The sequence below is a fragment of the Phaenicophaeus curvirostris genome, chromosome 12 (assembly GCF_032191515.1).
Source record: "Phaenicophaeus curvirostris isolate KB17595 chromosome 12, BPBGC_Pcur_1.0, whole genome shotgun sequence".
Lineage (NCBI taxonomy): Eukaryota > Metazoa > Chordata > Aves > Cuculiformes > Cuculidae > Phaenicophaeus > Phaenicophaeus curvirostris.
Window position 1 is genome coordinate 12,856,376 of NC_091403.1, and position 26,849 is coordinate 12,883,224.

Consider the following 26,849-nt stretch of genomic DNA (forward strand, 5'->3'; position numbering starts at 1 on the left):
ATGAACAATTAGTTTTCATGCTACGCTTCTTACTGGACAATCAACAAGACAGGGAGATGCAGTAATATAAAGGAATAAGATCATATTGGTCATCAAGGTAAAAAGTGGTGCCAACAAGCTTTATATGAATGCAGGAAAAGAAAAATACTTTGCACAAATAATGACAACTTATCTCTTTGCAATGAACTAGAAGGGGCAAGCTTACTGTTTTCAGATATTTTGCATTCTCTGTTGATACAGCAGATGCCTGAAAGCCCAAAAGCCCATGTTTCTGCTCAAAGTTCTACCTTGCAAGGATTTGTGTCTCATAATCCCTCCCTTCAATTACCATTAAAAAGCCCACTTAATTCAGTGGATAACTAAACTCTATGTATGGCAGATATTACAGAGGGATCATAAAGGAACCAAAGAATTAAGGGCTAAAGCTGGACGCAAAGGCCTGGGTAGGAAATAGCACTGACTTAAATAGTTTCATGGCAACACAAAGCTCACATGCAGCAGGTATCTGACTTCTTAGTTGAAAACAGGCTACAAACCACCCAAATCTCTCAAATTATGAAAAAGTAGTTGTATCCTACTAAGACAGTTTATTTGAAAAAAAAAGAATTAGAGCTATAGAAACAATTAAATAAAAAACATTTTATAAAATTAACATAATAGAAACATTATTCAAGGCAAGAGAAAAACATAACTAGCTAGATAAGATATTGTTCCAAAGGGCAGTAACACCCTCCAACAGACAGTTAAGCAATGCTGTAATATGAAGAGCTATTGCTAATTTATTAGTTCGATTTATCTGATTATTTCTTTAGTAGGTAGTGAGGGTAAGCTAAAAACAAAAAACAATAAAACTTACTGATTAATCATTAACTGCATGCACAAAATAATTTGAAGAGAGTTAATGTGCCCTGCAAGATGTGAGCCACAGACAAAGCTCAGGTACCACAGGTTATAAAGCGTGAACTATAAGGGACCAGGAACAATTACAGATGATTGTTCTAGTTGGAAAGTTCTAGGGAAAGACAAATGTTTAGTACAGCATCCTTACCAAAATTAGCCCATCTCTTGAAGGATCAGCTGTCTTCACTACATCTTCAATAGGCCACCAACACTGGTTCAAATAAACTGCCAAAACTACAAAAAGAAAGAGACAGAGGAACATATTACCTGCAAATAAATACAAAGTAGATTCTGAACCTTTCCACAAGCAGCCTTAGATCTACTTCTCCCTCCAGCTGACTCCAGTCTGACTGGCTGTGAGATAGCAGAACAATGATTGTATTTCAATTTCACCTGCACATCCCTTGATATCCAATTTCAGTACCACAGGTAATTTTTCTCAGGAATTGATGTCATTTTGGTGTGATAACCAGTGTGCCATATGAACAAAGCACTTCCTGCATGGTATCTGTTTAGTAGCACAGTAAGCCTGAGTGGCATTTGGGACGAAGAGTGCTACCAAGCTAAAGGTTACACTTTTGAAGCTTCTTTCAGACTTTCCCCTGTCCACATGTATCCATACCCATATTTGCTCCCCCACACAAGTCAAACACAAACGTTTCCATATCCATTTTATCAAATAGCTTTTCAGCTGACTATGTGATTGAATTTCTATACATCTGTACCTTTAGTGTACATACTCCTCAATCTCTGCATGGACATAAAATCACAGAACTTCAAATGCACGCAGAGAGGTTTCTATCAACAAAGGACAGACAAGCACACTTAAGTAAGACATACTTTGCCCTGAAGCAAAAGTCATTGATGATCCTACACACGTCAAGTCCCTACGCAGGTGCCATGCAAAACTTGCACCCCACTTCTTCCCATCCTTCTTGGATGCAGGAAATAGTATTTAGTATACAGAAACAACTATATAAACCCTACTTGTATGCGTTCATCTACAGAATTCATTGCCTGCCGTTAGATTTACAAGACTGAAGCAGCAACATTGACACTGAGTTTGCTCCCAAGCCCTTTTCTGAAAGAAAACTTTTAACACAGAGTCACTTCAAAGGATATAGAACAGATTCTAAGGGTTTAGATTAGGCTTTAGAATAAACACAGACATTTCACTATTTATGACCACCAACACATCAAGCAGCAAATATTTCAGCAAAAAGAACTTTTATTGTCCATACAATGGTGACATTCACATAAATAAAGTACCTGGTCACAAATTCAGGAGTGCTCAAGAACACCAGTATCTTTACTATCTTCAAACAAGGCAGCCAGCATTTCCCTTTTTAGACAAAATTACAAAACACAATATAGAAATACGTTGCAAAGAACAGCATGAAGTTCACACGTCTCAAGTCCTAAGAGTTGCAGTCCCTGCTTGTCTCCCAAGCTACCCAACTAGGGATAAACATAAGAAAGTTAAAAATCACCTACGAGTTAGAGACAAACTCAGGCACAAGGAAGTGAAATGGCTTTAACAGGATTCATCATGTACCTATTTTAGCCTCAGGTTACACAAACGTCACTGATGGGCACCAGTTACTTTCCCTTCTTCCTTCAGCCTCTACCAGCTCCTATTGGCTTTAAGGCTGGAGATACCACTTAGCTAACTTATGTTTCAAATAAATTATTAAAGCATGTGCCAAAAAGCACTGCACTTTGTGTATTGGGTTAACAATGAAGAAAGTACTGCACGCAAGAGCAGATGCCTGTTTATATCACCAGATCCAATTCATTAAATATTATGCACTTACTTGCATGGGAGTTTCATACTCTCTCTGTGATGGATTCAATCTGTTCCCTCAATCAAATGCAAAGCAGCCACTGCTCCATTACACATCCACGAAACATGCAGTTACAAAGGGAGCTGAGTCAAACAAAGGGGACATAATGCGCCAAATGAAATGCTGACTTTAATGGGAGCTGCACAGAGGTTTGGCGCACAGTTCAGATGCACACAAGACACATAGTAAAGGTCAGAAAAGTTTTTCAAATCTTTGAGGAAAACAGGAAGATTCATAACCACGTTCTAAGGAGCTACTTCTATGGAAGACTTATTGTGCTATTCAATAATTTAAATGTGTGGAAGGGAACACTAGTTGACATAGCAACTGTCACATCACATTGCTTGAGCAACCTTATCTATATGAATGCCTTCCTTGAAGGAAAAACATTTCTCCAGATTTCATGCAAGCATATGTACTTTGCTTTTTGTTATCATTTTTCAAGTCAACATCTGGTCTACACTTAAATCCATCCATGCTTCCCCATATTCTCATTTTCATTTTATAATCAACTTTGAAGAACACTATTTCAAATGCAAATATGTTTTGTAAGACCACATGTTTCTTGTCTCTCCTTTCCCAGTCTTCTTGTTCTTTCCAAGACATTTGGTTATGTTCACCTGATTACAAGAGATCAAGTTATTGCCAATAGCAAGTTAAAAACATCACCTGAATCCTGTGAGTCAGGATGTACATGATTACAAACATCTTGCAATGTAAGACGCAACGTGCTTGATCTTGCAATTGCAAAACTAAGTGAAACGGATTCACTCTGACACATTTCAGTTCACAATTAATGGAGTATAAGCACGCTCAGTTGGGTGGCTTGACCTGTAAGCACTAGCTTGCTAAACCTCAGTATTTTGACCACTTGCAGTCAGACAAATATATTCAGACTGCTGCAAGAAGCTGAGAGTCTGTGAAGGACACAATTCCATACCACTATGGGTATTTGGAATACAGTACTGAAAAACACTGAATTGAATTAAGCACTAAGCACAATGTAATTGTGATTATGAAATGTCTCCTTTAGCTTGGCAAACATGGATCCCTTCCCAGTGCAGGTCTGGATTATATTTCTACTTTCTAAGCTATGCTGGCCAAACGTTCCCACACGGTGTGCAACTATTTGAATGAAATGTGCACTTCAGGACTCTACACACTGAATAAAGCAGAAAAATTAAAGCAACACCCAGCTTGGTACTTCTTTTTTCCCAGCCTTCACCTGAATTGCTGAAACACAGCCTTCTGTTACAAACTAAATTAATGGCAATTCTATATATGAGAGACATAACTTGAGTTTGTTTAACAGAGACATAATTTACCAGTTCTTTACTTTAGATAAAGGAATCTTTACCTTAATTTTGGCAGTATTTCAGATCGATGGTACACTTACCAAGGCTGGTTTTGTCAGATTTCCACCTTGGAAGGAGAACAGTAAATTACTCCAACAAGTAGCTCCATGGAACTGAGCTTAGGTCAGCTCTGATAATGGAGCAAGCTTAGATATCCTACATAGAAGTGTGTTCTGCAAAGCTAACATACTCTGAATAGCTGAAATAAGAGCATTTCTCCCTCTCCTAAGAGTCTTACTGAAATAAATATGTTACAGCTTGGGAGGCATGCAGATGCTGCAGTAATGGCAGCCATTCAAGTATCTAAAATAGATATCTTTCCTGCAACCAACTACATTTTCTTCTGCAGTTGGAGTTTTGGTCAGTGATTTGTTGTAAATGTCTTGTGATAAATGTTCCATAGCATCTAACAGTTATTGTAAATTATTATATGCAGCCTACAGAAAATGCCATGATAGGGTATGTTTATTTAGCGTTATAAAGATGTTAATCACCCATGCTACGCTCTGTAAGCCTTTACAACACAATTTACATTCTCATAACAGTATCTGTACAGATACACTAACAGAATAGAACCTTCAGCCCATCAAAAATAAATTAAAAATGCTCCCAACCAAGACCAAGTCCTATGGAAAAGATTTTGGACAAAATACTTCCAATGTTTATACCCATATGTACCAGTATTCGCACACATACGCACACACCCCAGCAGACTTGAGAGAACTAATGAAAATCTATTAAACCTCATCTGAAAAAAAAATCACATCAGTCAAATTTGATGTGTGTAGGAAGGCTGGCCACATGTTTATTGCATATAAAATCCAGAAACAAAGAACTTCCAGTAAAATCCATTAAATAATACTTTTAAAAGGGAATATTAAAAACCAGATGCTGCAGGCCTTACTTAAACAACCAGACCTACTGATCTCCATGAGACTGTTTCTGCTACTATGGGCCGGTGACCCAGGCTGAAGTTTGACAAGGGGGGCACAGCAGTCAGTCAGTCTGTTGCTTATAATATAATAAGGTGTTTATTCTCTAGGTTGAAGTTTTCATGTAGATGTTTATCATATAATTTAGGCTCCAATATAGACTTGTTTGACTTGTTCCTGTGGGAAATCATGTTTTCCTTGAGTACATGTATCTCATTAATACTTGTTGTTCTTCATACTATTAGATCATTTAACTGAAGATTTATGTTAAATGCACTGCTTTCAAGTGCATTTATTTAATAACTTTTATTTTTGCACTGTAGTTGTCACATAACCTCTTGTGCAGCCTAAACTAACTTAATGCTGTTTTTAACTACATTCCTTTGAACATGAGTCAGTAGGGCATGCACAACTGCACTCATTGAGCAAGTCTGGCCTCTGGTATAGATGCTTCTCTCCTTTAACAACCAGTGCCTATTTCTCCTCAGAAAAATGTTAACGGAATACACAAATTAACACCAGGAAAGTAATTCTATATCAATAGTTTCACAGGTACTGGAAAGCCTTTTGACTACACTTGTAACCTGGAAAGGTCTCTTACCTTCAACTATATGGATCACAATCAGTTAGCAAACATCCCATTGAAAACATATGTAAAGGTAGCTGGAAAGCTTTGCAAAGATCACCTCTAACCACAGGTAATTTTAATCTGGTTTTTGTTCTTACGAAGAAATTGCCTGGTTAGGAGGTTTGGACTGAACAATGAGGACTCAGTTGTAGTAACGGTACCTGTTCTATGTGTGTAAGATCATTACCTGACACACATTAGAACTGACACCAGAATGCTAAACTACTTTGTCTTGCACTTGTTGCATTATTAGAAGTACTGGCTATATAAAACCTTTTCAGGCATAATCTATAGCTTATCCTTTAAAAAAAAAAAAAGTATGCTTTTGGTTTTAATTATAGATGTTGTTGTTAGTTTGCTGCTACATTTGGAAGCTGAAAGTTTTAGAGGCTTTATGTGTTCAATATTCCCTTCCCTAAGTGAAATCATGAGTCAAAGCACAGGTTCACGTATTCATTGTAGATGTTACAAAAATTATATCACCTACTGCTGCACAACAGCTCCAAAACTGTTCGTTTACTCTAGGTGGGTTGTATCCTGTGCTTTTGGTTCTATGCAACTTAGATTCAAGTTTCCTGTTAATGACAGTGGCGTCAGGAGTCATTACTTATTTTATGTTTGTGTTTTTTCACATCCCATAGTCAAAGACACTTGTCTAAGAGAGTGAGAAGGAAGAAATCAGGCTGCGACTGAAGACCCCAAGATCCTGATAGCAGGAAGAGAAAACTCAGATACATATTATTGATCAAATCTGAAGAACCTGTTGATAATCTAAGCAGCGGCGCATGAAACAGAAGAGCCAGCAAGTACATACTGACTTCTGCTGTCTGTTACTCAATTGCAGCGTATCCCTGTCAGGCTGACGCACGGCTCTAACATGAAAGCACCAGAATTACTAACAGTTAGCAAGGCAAGGCTAGTAGAGCTAAAGAACATCTTGGAACAACTGACAAATAAAATTGATTTAACTCAGATTCTGGGCATAGAAAGAGGTGGTAATTAAACCTAGGACTGAAGAAGATATCGTAAGTAAAAATAATATGAATAAGAATCAGTAAGACCTAATACAATTCCACATATATATTTCCTCCTGTTTAAGGATTTCAGAATTCTATCCAAATAATAACAAATTAAATTTCACACCACTCTGAATAAGAAAAATACTACCCCATTGAACAAACTTGGAAAGAATAACAGATTTACCCACCTGATTTTTCAGCCACCAGCAGAGTTATGCATAGAATTTAAAAGCCTCGATTGTCAACCCTCACTTTCAAATCAGTAGCCCACCAACACAAATCCCTGCAAGGTAAACTGAACCCACTTCATATTCAAAACAAAACCCCAAATATTTAAATATATGAACCAGCAGATCATATTAAAAGTAAACAAGGTGCAACTACTTAAATTTCAAAATATTTTGACCAATTCTAACCTGTCTCTTTATCCTTTGGATCAGTTAACAGCAACATTTTGCAAGCAGGATTATTTCGGTAGAGAGGTACAAAACACAAACAGGAATCTTCAAGTTTAACCTAAAAAACAAACACGCCTTGTAGCCATTTGTATTGCAAAGCTTGCAAGAAGTATTTCATGAACTGGATGCACTTATGGTATGTTTTACTAACACATATGATATTAGCTTAGCACAACATGCTCTTAACCCTGATTTTCAAGGCACTGAAACATACGTAATATTCTAACAATATAAGTAAGTAATGTTAATTTAAAAGAAATCAAGCCACCAAAGTTAGTGAAAACCTTAATGTTGACTTACTACAGTTAGTACATAACCTGGCTTTCAACACTGTTACATGCAGACAAATGGTGTTATGAAAGACCAGACACATCAAATAAAAGCAAATACAAGTTGCACTTCTTACAGCATCTTCCAGCTGAGCACTTGTGGTGTTTTGCAAACAATGAATTAAGCCTCAGGGTACAGGGAGTATCAAAGCATTAGGGCAGTGCCTGGGCAGTTTATCTGTGAGGCACAGGGAGGGTAGATAATTGGCAAAAGGTGGTTATGTTGCAGGCAAGGCCAAAATCAAAATACAGCTCTCGGTCTTAGACTAAACTTCTAAATTATGTGGCACATAAACACAAAATCACTGTGCTCAAACAGCTCTATTGCATAAAGATGACAATTTCCATATGAATATTGCAAATGCTCTCATGTAAGTTTAGGTACAGGCAAAGAGCATGCATAATTTAGCATAGTATGTACTGTACTTTCAAAAACCTCGTCCATTGTGTATGTGTGGGTGTGCCTCTCTCTCTAATTGCACCCATTTGTCAGTTTGCTATGAAACTACAATCAGTCATGTGATACATTTAATATTTCTTGCTGCGTGGAAGAAGTAGCATGAATATGGATGACTCAAGGTAACAACCTTAAGCTGAAACCAGTATTCACTAGTTTATGAATGCCAGAATCCAGGGATCATCTATGCAAACACTGAACTCCATGGGAAAAAAAAAAAACCAAAACAAAACTGAAAACTGCGCAAAATCTGTATTCATGAGTTTCCCAAGATCTCAGTATGTTCCAGGGATTCAGTCATTCTTTGCATGCTTCAAATATAACAGCATTGATGTCATTATGGCAAATGGGAGCATTACTAGAATGAAAAGGCCAGTACTATTTCCAATACTGCTATAGCTGTTATTTTGTTTTATGAGGTAATGCGCGCTTTCCCAAGTGCTAACAACATCAGCATGAGGCAAGCATAGCTTTCTGTGTATGAACACTGCCAATGCACTTGCATCCTGACTTGCAGTAATCCTTACTAATTTGTGTACTGAGTGCTTGACCAAAGACCATGCCACACCAAAAAGTTCTGTGAGCCGAGCAAGTGGGCCACCAGCCACTTAACACTTGCTAAATAATTGTGCATCGTTGCTGGTCCTGCTGCTTGAAACCTGCTTTAACTCAGATGCCCAGAGGAAAAAAAGCCTGATAACTGCAGCTATTATTCGACAACAAAATCCTCACCCTTCAGATTGCAGGTATATGATAGAGATTGTTAGCTCAGATGTTCACCGGGGATGGGAGATTTACCTTATTACATTTAATTTATTTTTAATTACAAAATATCTGTCTTTCTGAACTACTCATTACAGAACATAAGGAAAGACACAATATAGCAAGAACATTACCATTACTTATGCTCTTGACTAGCTGCCTGACTGCAGATTAGATTGGACCCAAATCCAATAAATGCAAAGAGAAATGTGTTGCTATGAGACTCAAATCAGTCATGTGATGTATTTAAGGTCTGATGACAAGCCACAAAATCCAGACAGTTCTGGATCAAAAGCCTCAAAATCCACCCTCAGCTGATCTCACTGTACCTAGCTCTTGCAAGAACACACAGAGCCCTGCTTGGGATTTTAACTCACCCACCCTTCAAATGGAGCAGCACACGAGCCTCTAGAAGTACAACCAGACAGGCATGAAAAGCTGAGGTAAGGACACAGAAACCCTAAACTGGGGGATCCTTGCATTTTCAGGTTTGTTTGTATCTAACCGTACACCGGCCACTAGAGGGCATCAAAAGAATATTTAAAGCATTTACATTCACGGCTCGGAGATGAAGCTACACACCTGAAACAGCATTTTTCTGGAAACTACTGCATATTATCTTCCTAAACTGTAGAAAATCCACTGCATTCCAAATATTTATTTCGACTGGTCCACTTACTGGTTCGATAGTATAGTAACAGTTAGCCCAGTACACATTTTGTAATCTACAAAATGCCCAAAATGAACCACTTCAAAGGTTGAATGAGGTCAGAATTCTTAGCAGACCAGCTCGGTCACCTCCACCGTATTCCCCAGGTGGATCAGGAATGGACCCTAAAGAATTGACATCTACAATATTTATACCATGTATCAACCACAGATGATCAAAATTCCTTTGGGAGAACCTATATTCAAAATTATCAATCTAACTATTGGAAAAAATGGAAACAAAAGATAGACTATATCACAATATTTGTGTAAACTGCACAGTAGAGGCAAAGCTGTGCCATGGTATAAACAACAATCAAATTCACTTTTGATTCAGTTCTGTAAGGAGGCATGTCAAGATGCAAAGTTCCTCTAAGCACTTCAAACACCCATGAACTCTCAGAGGGTTTTGGACTTGTGGTTTAAGCTTATCTCTCATTCGCAACATGCAAATTATTTGAAATTATGCAGAATTTGCTGATTTTGAGAGATTTGTAATCCAGCCACACCAGTTTACCCCCATTTACAGACAGACAATGAGTACAACCAACAAACTAGTTCACAAGTATCTAACTTGGAGTATGAAAAATATCACCCTACTACCTTTTCTCTTCCAGGGATCGAAAAAACATCTGTAGCAGAGGATGATTTGTTCAAGAGTTTTTCATAGTATGTTTCAGCATCAACTTGCAAAACCTCTGGATCTCCTGCTAATGTATCTACCAAGTAAAGGCAACCTGTAATTAAAATAAAACACAAGATATTTTTAATTTTTATGTTAAATAAGAAACATGAATTTCAAAACCTCAATTTCCCCAGCAGCTGCTTAGAGTAGCTGGGCCTTTATTGTTCCCATTAGAGACTTTTGTATAATCCTAGTCTAAAATAGCAAGGCTGATCAAAACCTATCTATATGTTATTTACGTCCTGACATGCAATTTTACAAAGCAGAACCACAGCAGCATCAAATCACATTTGTCTCCTATGAAATCAACAGTCTCAAATTTCTCTAGGAGTAAGTAAATTGCTTTAAAGCTGGAAGAGCAAAAAAAACTTTGTCAAAACATAACCTGAGTTTTAGTACTATCCAAAAATATAACAGGAAAAGAATTCCAAAGCTTCCACTCTTTCTTGGAAGACTGCCCCTCTATGTGTCAGCCCATGATCTGTTGTATATCATTATTTTTCTCTTTCTCTTTTTTGAGTAACTTCAATTGGGCAGTTTCACAACAATGAAATGTCCAAAAATATTAAAATGTTGCCCTACACAAGAGTTCCCAAAAAAGCAACCATCACCTTTTATACAATATAACTTTTAATCCATGTGACTCAATGCTGAAAGGTATTCATGCAGGGTATTTGTTAACTGCATACAAACAAAATTACAAACATCTGATGCCTGTTAACTAGATGTGGTGCTTGTGACGAACCAAGCCACCTCTTCCTGATATAACAAACCAGACTTACTGGTGGCTCATCAACAAGCTCGAGATAAAGAACATCAGGAGAAATGGATTAACAGTCATAGAATCATAGAATCTTTAAGGTTGGAAAATACCTCTAAGATCATCTGGTCCAACAGTCAGCCCAAAATCACCATGCCTACTAAACAACATCACAAAATCCAAACAGTATTCTGCCAGTCTTCTGTCATAGGAAATAAAGTGTTTCAATTTAAGGGGCTTTCACTCATCACAGACACTTGCAACTCTTTTAAGCCCCAAACTGAGGACAAAATCTTCTACCACACTGCTATAGCTGGAATCTTAGTTCTGAATCCTCCATTTTTAATCATGGTTTGCTCTCACATTGCAGCTCCTGTGACCCAAGTTTAATGAGAAATAACTACACTGATAATGAGTGCAAGGTAAACAGCTGAGGCAATGAACAGTCTTATCAGGGCCATTGCAGAACTCTCTATATTAAGATTCAGAAACTATGACTCATAGAAGTGCCATATTGAAAATGATACCTTTCCACATAAAAGCAGCAGCATGGGATCTGCAGTACCAGGTCAGACTATTCAGATCGTCCCACCATCCTTCCTCTGGCAGTGATTCAGTATCTGATTCCTCAGCAAAAGGGTAAGGAACTGCCACTGATAATTCACCACCACCTAGCACTACTTAAAATGCTTTAAACACCATTTTCCTACTTTTTGCAGACAATAAGCTTACATCCTGAGGCTTGACAAAAAGATGTGTAGTCAGAATGCGGAACAGAAGCTACTCTGTAAATGGTTTTCATAGGATGCTTGTGTGTTACAAAATGGGAGAGAAAATAGCATTGCAACACTGGTGCATGGAGTCACATTATAAAATCCCAGCCAGTACTTAGCAGCGGCAGTTTTCTTCGGCAGCGGCTTTCCCCAGCGTACTGTGTAACACTGTCAGGCAAAGAAGCCATATAAGGGAAAGACATTAAACATCATTATTAAAAAATACAGTAATTTACTGAAGTAAATTTACTAGTAAATTAATTCTTTGCAAAAAAAAAGCAGCATGTAAAATTTAAGTTTAACATAGAGAAAAATACTGGCCATGTTAATAAATACTATTCATGAGATGCCTCTTACAAGGCTATATCCTGCCATTGTTAAAGCAAAGCAACTTATAAGCACAATCATGTTTTCTCCTCACTGAGCAGAACAACTAGTACTTTCAAAGTTACACTAACTTCCTGGTGGTACATAATACACTTGTACTCTAAGGTAACAGTGACCACTGAAGGATGCAATAACCTCACAGATTAAATAATGAGGCTTTAGAGAAAACTTCTGATCAACTTCCCACCAATACATCTCTCCACTGCAGTAATTCTTTCTCTAAAAAATGCTTTTAGACTTCCACTTAACTTGTCTTCCCCGTATAACACTCTGAAAACGCCTAAGTGATTTAGGAGCACAAATTCCAATAAAGGAGAAATCTAAAACAATTTCACAAAGAAAGCAAATCTGCCTCAGCTTCTGTGTATCAGGGGGAGGGAGAAAGAGAGTGAAAGTAAGGTTCCTTTAGGGCCAGTACAGAGCAGAAGTCCAACTACAGGGACCCTGGAGCATCCCCAAGAAGTCAGTTTGCTAAGACTGGCTTTTGTGAACATCATAGACCAGTAATGCTGCTCAGCTGCTATAGGCAGGAGAAAAATCACTACTTTGACTTTTTTTTTTTTTTACATTAACTAATGTGTTTCCCAGTTTTCCCCAGTACAAAGTGAAGAAATTATATATGCCCTTTATATATGGCCCTTTTACACTTTTTTGTATACAGAAACAAAAAGACCTTGACAAAGTCTAACCATAGCTATTGTTATTAAACTTATGACTACAACAACAATTATTGCTGGCTAACAGGATGTTACAAAGGTTCCAAAATCAATTGCAAAATAATTTGTTAACCTCATTTTAAAATAAAAGCAGCGCTATTCTCCTGTGAGTGCTTCAGTCTGAGGCCCCTATCAGCATCTTGGGACACCAAAATTGCCAAGTTCCAAGGACAGCCTTTTAACCTGATTCAAATTACAGGATTTCATTCAAATTTGATCTTACCTAGCAGCAACAAAAGACCACATTGTGGCAGCCAGTCTGCTAGACACCCAGCGAGCCCTGCTTTTCAAGAGGCGATGTGCACAAAGGGTTACCATCGCGGAGAGGGAGGGAGCAGGGAAAGGGGAGAGAAGGGGGGCAGGAGGGGTGAGTCATAAAAAGGGGGCCTCTTGCTGCAGCCACAGAGGAGGGACCATAAACCATAAGGACAGTAAATTTAGAATGGGAGGCCCACTGCATTAGAGGGATTCCTGACATTCGCGCTGGAGTGGCTGCCATCTTAAATAGCCAAAGCTGCTAAACAAGGTCAAGGCATCATCTGGGCGGGTTCTACGGCAGCAGTGACAATGAAGGGTTTGCAGACAGGTACCAGATTTTGTCTTTTACAGAGCATCGGCATTCAGGGCAAAGGAGGAGGAAGCGTATGCCATGCCACTGGAAAAAAAACTTAGCTAGAGATAAATGAGAAATTCGAATAGGCATATTTCCATTTCAAGCATACAGAACAGATTTTTAAAGTAAAAACTAACACTGCTTCTGATTCTCCTCTCTTTTGTTTCCATGGAGCAGTCTGGGCTACATTCTCAAGCAAGGATGTGTAAGCACATCTCACCCTCTACTGATCTGCCATCAGCTTGCACCGAGGATCTTATTTTTAAAGCTACAGCTAAAACCAGCTATACAACCAAGCAGGCGCTGCCCAAACCACTCAGTCACCTTTATGAGACACGACCCTCCAGCACCTCTTGGTACCTCAGCCTGACACATTACACAACTCTGGCAACGTAAACCAAGGCCCCTGTTTCAGTCCAGTCCATGAATTCAGCGTTTTCTAAACCCACTGCTATTCCTCCTGTGATTTCCTTCAGAACGGAGCACTGAATTTTATGGTGGTTTCACAAAGTGGGCAAACATACTTCTTGAGAGGTAAAAGTTCACTCCACTTATGATCCAAAAAGATCAATATGTGGGAATCCACCTAGATCTGGTTAAGATGCTTATGTTCTGAATCAGGTAGATAAATAACAAACGCAATCACAAAAGAGAAGACAATATTCTATCTTCAACTAGAAATTAATTTTTGTAGATTAGAGACAGACCCCAATCACTACAGATTCAGCAAGAATTTCATTTTGTCAGTTAAAGTAAGCAGGAAATATTTTTCCATGGGCAAAAGAATTTATTCTCAATACAACAGAAAACACATGGTACGCACACTTGTATGTGAAATTCCACAAGTGTAACTACAGACTGCTGTAATGCCCAGAGGTGAATGACATGCTTCAATCTAATTATATATTCCGAAGATTCTTTTTGATGATCCTTCTATATCCTCTGCAACTGAACCCTGTGTCATAAGAGAAATAATTTAACTATAATATGCATTACCACAGATGTATCTCATTAATATAGTACCACAGCAATTCAAATCAGCATTATATTCCTCCATCTCTCTTTCACTAGACTGGTCATTTTGGTACCTACATATTAGTTTTACTATTTCGCCATTATCTACCAAGTCATCTACAACTTTGGACAATCAATTCTCTTTGTAAAGATGTTTTAAACACTCATTTACATTTCAAATTAGTATGTATTGCCAATATACATAAGTCCTTTTTGATCATGAACCCAATACACAATCTATTAAACAAAAGATACTTGCTTTCATTGTTAAGATTTTTCTCCCCCTGCATTCACATGCAACTTATTATTAATCCTGTCTCCTTAAGCAAATGAGTTGGTGATGTAGTTATTTCAGACTAGACACATCAGGCTGCTAAAATGCATCAAGGTATTGCTGGTACTCCCAGGAAACAGTGAGTTGTTGAAAAGCCCATTTCAGAAATTTCTAAGAGCATTTAGAATGCAGCCAGATTGTAAAGCAAAATACATCAACCTCACTGTAGATGAAGCATGAAAAGTGTTATGTCTGAAGTGAATTAATCATTTATCCTACAACTACTTTTTCATGTTTAACAAACACAGAGAATGATACTACATGCATCCATTAAGAATTGTATGTTTACAGAGGAGTCATCAGTCACCACAGGTTTTGTATTTCGAATATGCATCTTTGTACATTGGTGCAAATTTATGCATACTTTTTCATGTAAAAGTGTGAAAAAATACTTGCGTGATTTCTAGTGGTACAGAAACAAAATACATAAAAAGAACCTAATGCTTCTAACTTTCAAGTGTCATTTTTTTATTCAGTTTTGCCATTTCTAATGCTTGCAACAGCAGTACTGGTTTTATTTATTGGCTTTACTATTGGCTTTATTTTCACGCCAATATATTTCACAATTTTTAAAAAAAAAACCCACCCTTCAGCAGATTCTAAATGTTTCTGACAGTATTGTTAGATTTTGTCCAGGAAGTATTTTGCTTTTATTTAATCAGAAAACACTTTGCAATATGAGACAAACACGTGTGCAGCAGCACAAAAAGACTGTCTATCATGTCAATATTTAGGAGGGAACGTTCTTGCAATTATACCAGCCAACTGAGGCCACAACACCTAAGATGTATTCTTAACAGAGGTGTGGTTTTGTGGCCCCAAACAAATCACTTCATCTTCTGTCTGGTTTCTTATCAGTTCAATGTGCGTGTTATCTACCACTTCAAAAGGATGTGAAGTTTTCCTTATCAGTGCCTCTGAAGTCACAACACAAAAAGACAAAGAAGTCATATAACATAAACTGTTCTCTGTTCCCTTGTGGATTGTCACTGCCACACTATGGTAGTACAACCACAACAGTGTCTAGGATCTAAAAGTAACTTTTCTTGCCCTTCTAAATTGTGCACACATAATGAAAGTGCTCTCCATTACACTCTCAACAAGAGTGGGAATTCTGTTAACCAGCAGTACTTAACGTCAGCTCTTCTCTATTCCTTCCAATGAGCTTGAACAACTGTACCCATGTGGTTATCATTAGACAACCATATTTGTTTAACCTTTCAAGGGAAGGAAGAGGTCTTTGGCACGTTCCAGGGAGTACATGCAGAACCTGACTCTCATATCCTGTGTTTAATTGAGCAAGTGCATGTCAAGAGCCCAAGTTCTAGCATAAGTGAAACTTCAGTGTCATAACAATGTGTGGTGGCAATGGAGCTGGTGGGCAAATGCCATGGTGTGCTATCTGTCCAACATGACAAGGCTGCTCTTTAACACATGCTGTACATCACTAATGAAAACTATGCTCTTCCCCCCTGCATTGCTCCTCACCATTACTAATAGAGCAATCACTTTTGATACCTAAAGATAATGAAAAAAAAAGCATTGGTGTTAACAGGTTTCTATGTTTCTATCAAAAAATGCCATTTGTATCTTACTACTCTATCACAATTCAAATAGCAAGAAGGGCTTCAGAAGACAAACCAAATACATGTTTCTGTCTGTAAATAATTTTCTGCTGTGGAATCAAAAAATGAAGGCAGAAAGGAAATAAATAATCCTAATCTCATTCCCAATTAAGAAACCAAACAGATTAAACAGATGAGTTTAGCTGTAGCTATACATCTCATTACTCCAAATTCTGTCACTCTAATGCAGGGCAGGCCAAATGCCGGCATCCCAAATGCAGGGAGCTATCAGATTAGCCACCCCACTCCTGCAAACACATTTTTACTACTGACTCCAGAGAAGAGAAGAAAAAACCTCTAAGTATACACATCTGTTTATCAGAATATCGATGAGCAAAGACAGAGACTAGGCAAGCCTAACTCTGAAAATGTCAAACACCTTCAGTTTTTACTCACTTCACTGAGCTCTCAGGCCCTCTGAACCCTGTACAACTACATGCAATGTGTCATTTAATTTCCAACACTTAAAGTAAGCTGCAATTTGGGAAAGGAAAAAAAAAAATAGACAAAGTAATTAAATAAGTGATTTAATTAGATAGCTCTTTTTAGAGTAATACCTAGATGAAACCACATTATTAAAAATGTTTTCAAATCTAGAAAAATAAGTACATATTGAAGGGATTGCATCATGGCATTAATCACCTCTAACCTGTGGTACTCGCTACTTAAAGTTCCAGCAAACATATTCCAACTATATCTATTTTCCCTCAGATAGATCTTCAGCAGTGTTAACAGAAAAATAAAGCCACACCCAACCCACAGTACTGATAAATACAAATACATCTGTGTGAACAGTCTACCCCTTGTCCTATTACACAGTGAATGCACATCTGGACTGGCATGTTTTGCACAAAGTCCTAACCTAATATAACTGAAAAAAGCTGAGGCGTTATGGTCCAGAAATACACTTTATAAAAAAAAAAAAACCTGTATCGTCCTGTTAAACCATGGAAGTGCTACCAGCTGTAACTATGACATACCAGGAATTCATACTTCTGCACATTTAACTCTCATTATCACAGAGCTTAGATGTAAAAAGAAAAAAAAAAAGAAAAGGGACTTTCAGGATTATAATCAATTAAGGCTTTAAGGGTCATGAGGTTTTCCTCAAGGAAATGCTATTGATTCAGTCAAACTGCTGCTAGTACCTCTAAATATTTAAATATCAGAATCAAGTTCTTAATATGTACTGTCTTCCATATAACCAAAAAATGGGCAGAAATATTCTTGGAAAAGTCTAACTTCAAATACTGAAAGCAGTGGTATGGATTTTCTTGCATATATAAGGAAAGAAATACCTAAATTTGCCAACTTAATTATTTGTCTGCCCCCTAAACAGAATAAAACACACAAGAAAAGTATTTTTCATTTTCCAGAACAACTATAGCAGGCACTTTTTCCAACACAGCTATGTCAGTGCTGCATCTCACTGCATCCCATCTGTAGCCAGGACAAGTTCATAGTCCAGGCCTGAAGTTAAATCAGTCCGGCTCTCAAGCTTTAAGCAAAGAAGAAATGGGAGGCCCTGAATGACACTGAAATACATCACTGAAGCATTTTCATTATTCAAAGAGGCTGATTTCAAAGGAAGATGACAGAAAAGATTCCTTGAACAACAGAAGAGCTTTTATGAATCACAAGTTCAAATGCAGATAGAGTTAATTTGATCCCTTGCAACACCAGAAGATAAAAAGGAGGATATGGCCAAAAATCATCCCACAACTTAAGTGAAAAGAAGAAGACAATGTCTCCTATAGTGATAAACAAGGAATAGTGAAATGGCAGGAAGTGACAACTGAGTTTGGCAAATGGTCTAGCATGAACATGATTTCATCCCGTGGGGAGAAGCCAGCCAGAGTGCCAGTTAGGATAGTTTCAGAAAACAGCCGTATTTTAAAATGATTACTGAAACATCCACTGTCAAAGCCTGACACCTGGGCTAGGATTCAAGTGCCACAGTAAATACATTTCCTTTGTTACCACCATTGTTCAGGTCAGGTGCGGGAAACCTAAGACCGCACTACACACAAAGCTCCTATCTTCATTTCACACCAACCATGGCAGTATGGGGACATACCAAAAGCACCTGAAAGCCCTTGCTTGCTATCACCAAGGACAAGGTTCCCCAAACAAACAATGTAGCAATGAAAATACAAAACAACTGCTTTCAGGGATACCAGTTTCAGATACTGCACAATTTGAGTTGCAAATGCTTTGCACATCTGACAAATCTACTGCTCCCACCACTACAGCGCATAAGGCTGCCTAAGAAAGCCCAGCAGCCTTTCCCCAAAGTAGTTTCAAGAAGCAATTTATACAGCCAGACTAATCTCAAAATAAAGTAATTAATTTGAGAAAAAAGGGAAAGAAACAAAAAAAGTAATTTCCACTTTGCTAAATTTATTATGTGGCTGCAAATTAATATGTCACCTATGCTAGCAATCACAAGCCTCTAAGCCTGTCTCAGAACTTGCTTTAATAAACAGCTGCACATAGTAGAGGAAATATGTAAACATCTCTCTTGTTTCTCTGTGCCATTATGTCAGCTATTCTACATGTCTTTGAAGGTGCTCCAAAATCAGCATGGCTCTGCTTTTCCCTTTTTCTCCTTTTGGGAGGAGGAAGAAGCAGAGAAGGAAGGACAGGTTGGCAACAGAGGGCTAATTCTGTGCTTGCTGTGCTCCTGACAGTAAGGCTGAGATTGTTTAAATTCAGTTTACACAGGCTCTTCTGTAAGGACAAAAGAAACCACTGCTCTGGTGGTTAAAAATGCAAAAGGTTTTGATTGTAATGGCTTGACAATCAGCCAAAGATATGACTGGGGGGGAAACACAGCAAGGCAGCTATGGCCAGAATGGAAGAAAGAAGGAAAAACACATGGCTTGACTTCAGAGCAGAAAATTTACTTAGGCTTTGCATAAACGACAGCATACCTCCAAGCCTGCCTGATCCACGGTCTGCCTGGAACGAGAACATGTAGTCTAAAAGCAGAGCCTATTAAAAGGCATAATGTTTCTAAACGGCATCTGTTACGTACTAATAAGCATTACTTAAAGGACACAGGCCTTAAATTGCTGTGAAACGTGCACTTATCTGAAACTGCTGCAAGGCAATCATAACAAAAATGTCACATGACACCCTGGGAATTTGACTAATATAAAATGTTTTTATTTAGTTTGGTTTGAAATAATGACACAGAAAAAATATGGAGACACTTTCTGAGATTTTGAAACTGTGCAACTTCACAGGAATGAAACACTAGCAAGAATTACATCAGCGGAGCCATTTGCCATCTGTTGTCGGCAATACTATAAAGGCCAGCCACCAGACAGCAGTTTGAAAGGTTACGAACACGTTTTTAAGCATCCACAGACCTCTCAGTAACCAAGCAGGACACAGTTCACTTTGGATATGTGCAGCCTAAAGGTCTGACAATCATTTTGCAAAGACAACACAGTAGAACTGTGAATTGTCACACAAAGTGTTTGGGAGCCTCTCAGTACACAACCATTATACAACATGGAAAATACACACCAGCCTGTTCTACGTGGGCTCTTATAACATACTCACAACCATAATGTCTGCACTCCTCCCACTTGCAAATTTAAACCAGCTAGACTTTCTCTTGTGTTGTTTGTTTTCTCATACTTTCCCCCAGGGGAAGGAGTGTATTCACTGCAATGCTATTATGGAAAAGGACTCTGGTTTGTTTGCTGGGGTTTAGATTCTTTAAGGGAAATAGTTAGGATTTTGTTTCCTGATTTCTTTCCTTATAAGCCATAACTATGTATTTATGTTAAAAAAAGCAAGCTTTCATTAACTTGCCTTACCTGTAGCAGGGGAAGCAAGGTTATGACAGCTGTTACCTCTTAGATACACTGCTCAGTTTGAATAAAATTCTACCTGTTGCATACATGAGATTTTAGTTATGTCACAGGAGTATGGTTCTTGATCAGTCTCATCTTAGGGCTCTGAGTAGATTTTCTAGATGTGGGGGCCACATTCATCGTATATGGGCCACAAAAATTACCAGAAAGATAGAACACCTCTCCTATGAAGACAGGCAGAGAGAGTTGGGGTTGTTCAGACGGAAGAAGGATCCAGAGACCTAACTGTAGCCTTCCAGTACTTCAAGGACACTTACAAGAAAGATGGAAACAAAGATTTTAACAGGGCCTGTTGCGACAGGACCGGGGGTAATGGTTTTAAACTAAAAGAGGGGAGATTCAGACTAGCTATAAGGAAGAAATTGTTTATAATGAGGATGGTGAAAAATTGGCACAGGTTGCCCAGTGCCCAGCGGGGTGGGAGATCGCCCATCACTGGAAACATTTAAGGTCAGATTGGAAGGGGAGCTCTGAGCAACCTGATTGAGTTGGCAATGTCGCTGCTCATTGCAGGGGTGTTGGACTACATGTCCTTTAAAGGTTCCTTCCAACCCAAATCATTCTATGATTCTATGATATATAGCACCCATACACTACCTGAATTTTGTGATTCTGCCTTCCTGGCTGCTGACCTCCTGCCTGTAAACTGATTAACATGGATTTCATAGCAGGCAGGGAGATTTCCATCTTCCTAGAGAGACAGATGGAAATTTAAGGCTTCGTTAGTCCAATTGTTAAACTAGACACACAAGTTTCTCTTCTGATGACTATTTCTCAGGCTCCAGAGTTGTATATAAATTGCTACTCACTGAATGTCTTTCTTAACTTTGCTGTTAGACAGTTAACACATACAAATCTGACTTTCAATGTTTTCTAAAATCAAAAAGAACTTGTGACAAGGATAAATTTAAAACATTTAAAACTTCAGGTTCTAGGTCAACAGCTGGCCTGTTTCTCAATTTTAAGGTTTGCCTAGGACCTAATGAAGGGGCTTAGAAACCTAGAAGCATAGCAATCTTTCTCGATGAAAAACAGGTACAGGCGCAGACCTCAAGAGCATGTGGTTGTAGCATCTCAATCACAGCACGACATAAACTGAAAAACACCATTTGCACAAGAAGAGCTAATGGCTATCTCAAATATACTCTTAAAGCGTGCTGTATACTCAATCCATTGCCAATTGTTCCAGAATTATTTTAAATACTGGTATATCCAATTAAATAACCAAGACAAAACTTCACACGATACCTAGAAATAATAGCATCTGTTCAAATGAGCAAAGGGATGGAAGAAGAACTATTATAAACATCCAAATTGAGAGTAATGAAGAAGTCAGGGGAAAAACGTGGACATTAACTGAGGTGCCCAACAGTACAATGGTCGCTTGGGCATGAAAAAACAAGTCCCATTCATCTAGAGATATTCTATTTTAAAACATCAGTAGAATTGAGAGACTTCAAAAAAAAGCCCAATAGCATTATTATGAATGTTTGACTTTCATAAGTGGTTGATAGGAGGGGAAAAAAGAGAGCATTCTGACTACAGCGCATTTAGCCATGATCAGCTAGAGGAACTAATGAACAACATCATTATTTTACTGAAGGGGATGAAGTAGGTGCTTTAGATAAATGGCAGCAACTTAAAATGAGTTTCAGAAGATAAATTCACTTTCTCTCCATTTACCTGCTAGCGTGACAAATTAAGAAGGAAGAGTATAAAAACAGAGCAGGAGCAAAAGCAGTGCAAAAGCTAACTGAGGTGATGCAATGGGCCCTTATCCAAACAAGTGCATGAACACAGAGATTCTTGGAAGTGCTCCTAGTCAAATATAAACCAGGAACACTACACGCACCAGATTCCCTTGGAAACTCATGGTGGAGCATGAGCCGAAGATCCACCCGTCTTAATATCAATTCCCTTACCAAGCACTATGAGTGTTGCCGTTTGGGAACTAATATGTCTATTCATTTCGAAGCAGTATTGAGTCTGTATAGTACTGAGTCTGTCTAGTACTGAATGGCTGAGTTCTCTCTGTTGGCCTCTGCTAGGCAGAGCACCTCTTTGCCTACTGTCAGGTACACCAGTAAATTAACTTCTGCTAAAAGATAAGGAGTGAGGGGCTTCTTTACCTAAAAATTCATCATTAGAGACCAAGTACTTCTCTTTCTACAGTCATCTCATGATCAGGAAAGAAAGTATATACTGAATACTTTTTTTAAAAAGGGTAAGTACTCAGCAGTATAGAAAACCTTTTATATCTCATCTCCACACCAAAACAATCCAACTAATTATTCATTTATGGTAAAGAATAAACGTGTTTACTGCCCCTTTTGTTACCATTAAACCATGCTTCTTTTGTTAAACAAAGTTTTTGCTCAGTTTGGGTAAACACTTGCTGATACTGCCTGGAACTTGCCCTTAAAGAAGCAAGTATTTTCATATGGTATTCCCTCTGCTCTTTCCTAGTTCTCAAGTACTTAGCTCCCGCAGTCCCAAACTCACAGCCCTGTGCTGCAAGACACACTGGGAACACGCCTTTGGAAAGCAGCCTTTCACCAAGATCTGCAAACACACACCAGGAACAAGGCTTTGGAGAGGAGCCTTTACCAGCATCTCTAAACACACACTGGGAAGAGGCCTTTCACCAGCAACAGGAGCTGGAGCATCTCTGCTATGAGGACAGAATGAGCGAGCTGGGGTTGTTCAGCCTGGAGATGAGAAGGCTCTGGGGAGTCCTTAGAGCAACCTCCAGTACCCTAAGAAGCTCCAGGAAAGCTGGGGAGGGGCTTGTTACGAGGGCATGTAGTGACAGGACCAGGGAAATGGCTTTAAATTGGAAGGGGGAAGATTTACATTAGACGTTAGGAAGAAATTCTTCACGCTGAGGCTGGGGAGGCCCTGGCCCAGGCTGCCCAGAGAAGCTGTGGCTGCCCCATCCCTGGAGATGCTCAAGGCCAGGTTGGATGGGGCTCTGAGCAACCTGATGCAGTGGGAGGTGTCCCTGCTCATGGCAGGGGTTTTGGAGCTGGATGGGCTTTGAAGTCCCTTCCAACCCAAACCATTCTGATTCTATGATTCTGAACAGCTGAAACCTCACAGAGCTCCACTCTGCTCTTGTTTTGAACCAAACTCGAGGGCTCAGCTTGCAAAACACACAGAGACTTAAGAAATAACACAGCAAACAGAGCAGCTCCTGCTACATACTGAAGGTTTTCCCTGTTTTAAGGTCTAGGCAAGCTGGAAATAGGCACCCAGAAGGGCAGCCTGAGTGGAAGTTGTCCCCGCCCACGGCGGGGGCTGGAACCGGGTGGTCCTTAAGGTCCCTTGTGTGATCCACCTGTGACCCAAAGGCGACAGAAACCATCAGTCCGGTTCCTCTCTGCTTCAGGACAGGTTTGGACTCTCCTAAAACTTGGAGGAGTCACCTGTATGCTTCGGAAAGCGCCCCCCACCCCGTCCTGGTCTCAGCCTGTCCCGGGGTGAGCCCGGCGCCTCCCGCGGCGCTGCGAGCCCCGAGCTCGCCCGGCGCAGCCACCCAGCAAAGTTTTGCTGAAAATCTCGCTCTTTCGGGGCCCTTCTCCGTCGGGGCAGCCCCCGGGGGAGCTGAAGCGAGCGGGGCGGCGGCGAGGCGGAGCTAGGAGGGTTCTGCCTGCCCTCTTACCTCGTCCCGCGGGCTCCATCCTGGGGGCGGCGGTGCCAGAGCCACGGAATCACGGGATCGGTGGGCTGGAAAAGACCTTTGAGATCATCAAGCCCAGCCGTACCTGTCCCCTACTAAACCAGATCCCTCAGCGCCTCATCTACCCGTCTCCTAAACCCCTCCAGGGATGGGGACGCCACCACTGCCCTGGGCAGCCACGGCCTGAGAACCATTTCGGTGAAGAAATTCTTCTTGAGGTCCAATCTGAACCTCCCCTGGCACAACGTGAGACCATCGCCTCTCCTCCTGTTGCTTGGGAGAAGAGACCAACCCCCACCTCGCTACAACTTCCTCCCAGGCAGCTGTACAGCTGCTTGGGTCTCCCCTCAGCCTCCTTTTCTCTAGCCCAGACAGCTCCAGTTCCCTCAGCTGCTCCTCATAAGGCTTGTACTCCAGCCCCTTCACCAGCTTCGTGGCACGGTTTGGATTGGAAACGACCTTAACGCACATCCAGTTCCAACCCCTTGCCATGGGCAGGGGCACTTTCCACTGGATCAGGCTGCTCAAAGCCTTATCCAAACCCATACTGACTTCAAACTCCAAACTCAAGTGCCAAATCCCTCATTTAAAAGGCCCAGAATGAGAAGCCACGTAGCTAACGCCAGTTTCCTTACGCTTAGGCAGCAGAAGCAAAAGGTTTATGAGCAAAAATAAGTACAGAAATGACATTTTACAGAAATTTACAGAAATGGCACGTTACATGTGCCAGGGGAGCTTTAGGATGGGTATTAGGAAAACGTTCTTCACTCAGAGGGTGGTGGAGCACTGGAACAGCCCCTCAGGGATGCAGTCACGGGGCCAAACCTGACAATATTCAAGAAGCATTTGGTCTATGCCCTCAGACCCGTGGTGTAAATTTGGGGGTTGTCCCGTGCAGGGATAGGAGTTGGAGTCAGTGATCCTTGTGAGTCCCTTCCAACTCAGGTCATGCTGTAATTGTGTGATGTTAACAGCATTTTTCAGCCATGAGGTGCAGTGATCGCTGTCAGTGTGGAAGAGGCTTTGGGAAAAGCTAGGTGAGCAGCCTGCTGTTCATTACTACAAACCATAAAATTGAGGTACAGAGACTAAAACAAACATGCAGTTGTCAAAATGAGAAAGTAGAATCCAGGTGATGATCCTGGGAGCCTTCGTACCCAGAGTGCACAATCGCTTAATCATTTCTTAAATGGCAAACATGAGTATCAAAGTAAAAGATGTGAAGGGAAAAGTACATGGCAATAGCAGTAAATTTGCACAGAAACAATATTACCTTTGAACTTACCATCCCAGAACACCGCTGTGACCTGGATGCAAGGTTTCAAGAGAGTGCCTCGAGTGCTTCATGTTATTATTATGTACTCCATCGCCTGTCTGCACAGGGACCAAAACTCCCCCTGGGCTTGCTCCTGCTTTCAGATGTTTTAAAAACAAAGTAAATTTGTATTTTCTTTCCTCAACAGGACCAAGTGAACTCAGCGCCACACAGTGATGCTCTCAAAAAGGCAGCTGTCACACAACCACACCTTACAGCACATCAGTGGATTTCAGCACATTCTCATGGTCCCTTGAAGCTCAGTACCTTCCATCACTCCTCATGTCACTCTCAGCCCAGAGGTTTGGCTGTGCTATAGTCCAATGCCTACTTTGATGCAGCGTTGTCACAAGGCCATGCCTGAGTTTTTCTGAGAAAATTATTAAGCTGTGAGAAAGCACATGAGCTAAAACCATGAAAGACAAGAAGCTAAAGTCACAGAAGCACTGTTGTTGGGCTTACAGCAGTTAGAAGACTAAAGTGAAAAGATACAGAAGGAAAGAAAGCAGAGACTGTAAAGATAACTCAGTGATGCTGATCAGCCAGTACTAACAAATGGCAGAGACCAGCTTTCCCCAGCATATTGGAAACTTCCTGGCTAGCTAAGACACCCCAGTTTTCTTACCACGAGTGGTAAGCATATCACTGTTTAGCATAGTAATTTGTTAGTCCTAGCTATTTTGCATATTAGCCGATAAATAATTACTTACATGGTGCATACCCTGCTTGCAGAGTCTCTTTGTACATGGAAAAAGATGCCTGAACAAAAGCAACCCAGTGAGCATGAGTTGCATGCTCTTCTGCTAAAGTACTTCCTCCCTGCATTAAACTATTATGAACAATTAAAAATAAAATTAAAAAAATCTGTGTGTACACAGCAGTTAGTTTTTGCTAATACCACAAGACAACCAGAACTGAAATTATAACAACCACCCAACCGTTTGGCTCCATTTAAATTATATACTATGTCATTTTTTTCCAATTATTGCTAAGCACTGGATATACACTGATAGAATCAATTACAGAGGATCTCATATAAATAAGGCAGTGACAAAAAACTACATAATGCTTTCTGTCCAAAAAGTGGATTGCCATTACACGTTTCCATTTGCCATTTCTATGGATTTAGTTATAGAAGCAGCATTGGTCCACAGGGAACAGTGAGCTGAAATGTTTGTCTCCTTTCTTTTTGTGACACTGCATTCCATATATCAGAAGGCTAGCTTCGGCCTTTCCTGAGGATCGTTTATTTTTATTAGGATGGAAAAGAAATATAGTGTTAGATCCTGAAATTTCTATTTCAAGTCCCATTACAGTTTAATGTTAAATAGCATAACAGCTTGATTTCTCCCTCCTCTCATTAAATGTTGAACAGCTGAGATAAAAATTGGAATATATTAAACGCTTCCACTTAATAGTTTAAAACATCGGTCAGTGCCTGCCAATAACAAGAAATCTGTATGTAAGTAATCATAAAAAAAGATAAAAATTAAAAGACTGTTTCTAAATGAAGGGCCATATTCAATTCTTGTTACCATCAGTACTAAAAAGCTATTCGAGCAGTGTTCTGGCAGCTCTGCAATGTGGCCAGAATGTATCTGCAGAAAATATGTTTTTCTCTTACTCAGCAGTTCACCTAATTTTTAAGTGTATCAGACAACTGTACAGA

The 26,849-nt window shown here is 39.6% G+C and overlaps 1 protein-coding gene across 3 annotated transcripts in view; it reads right to left on the bottom strand.

Moving 5' to 3' along the window:
• LOC138725867 (protein FAM169B-like) overlaps window positions 1–25,163 on the bottom strand; it is a 37,700-nt gene extending 12,537 nt beyond the window's left edge. The window contains exons 1-5 of one of the 3 annotated variants that reach the window (XM_069867158.1): window positions 25,151–25,163; window positions 20,784–20,877; window positions 9,996–10,129; window positions 7,095–7,194; window positions 1,049–1,134 (exon numbers count right to left, since the gene is read on the bottom strand). In XM_069867158.1, the coding sequence (XP_069723259.1) occupies window positions 1,049–1,134; window positions 7,095–7,194; window positions 9,996–10,129; window positions 20,784–20,877; window positions 25,151–25,153 (417 nt within the window). In that variant the 5' untranslated portion in view covers window positions 25,154–25,163. Of the gene's footprint in view, window positions 1–1,048; window positions 1,135–7,094; window positions 7,195–9,995; window positions 10,130–10,316; window positions 10,438–20,783; window positions 20,878–23,847; window positions 23,896–25,150 lie in introns of those variants that run through there. The other 2 variants (XM_069867159.1, XM_069867160.1) reach the window with 2 other exon arrangements.
• Window positions 25,164–26,849: the final 1,686 nt, after the last annotated feature.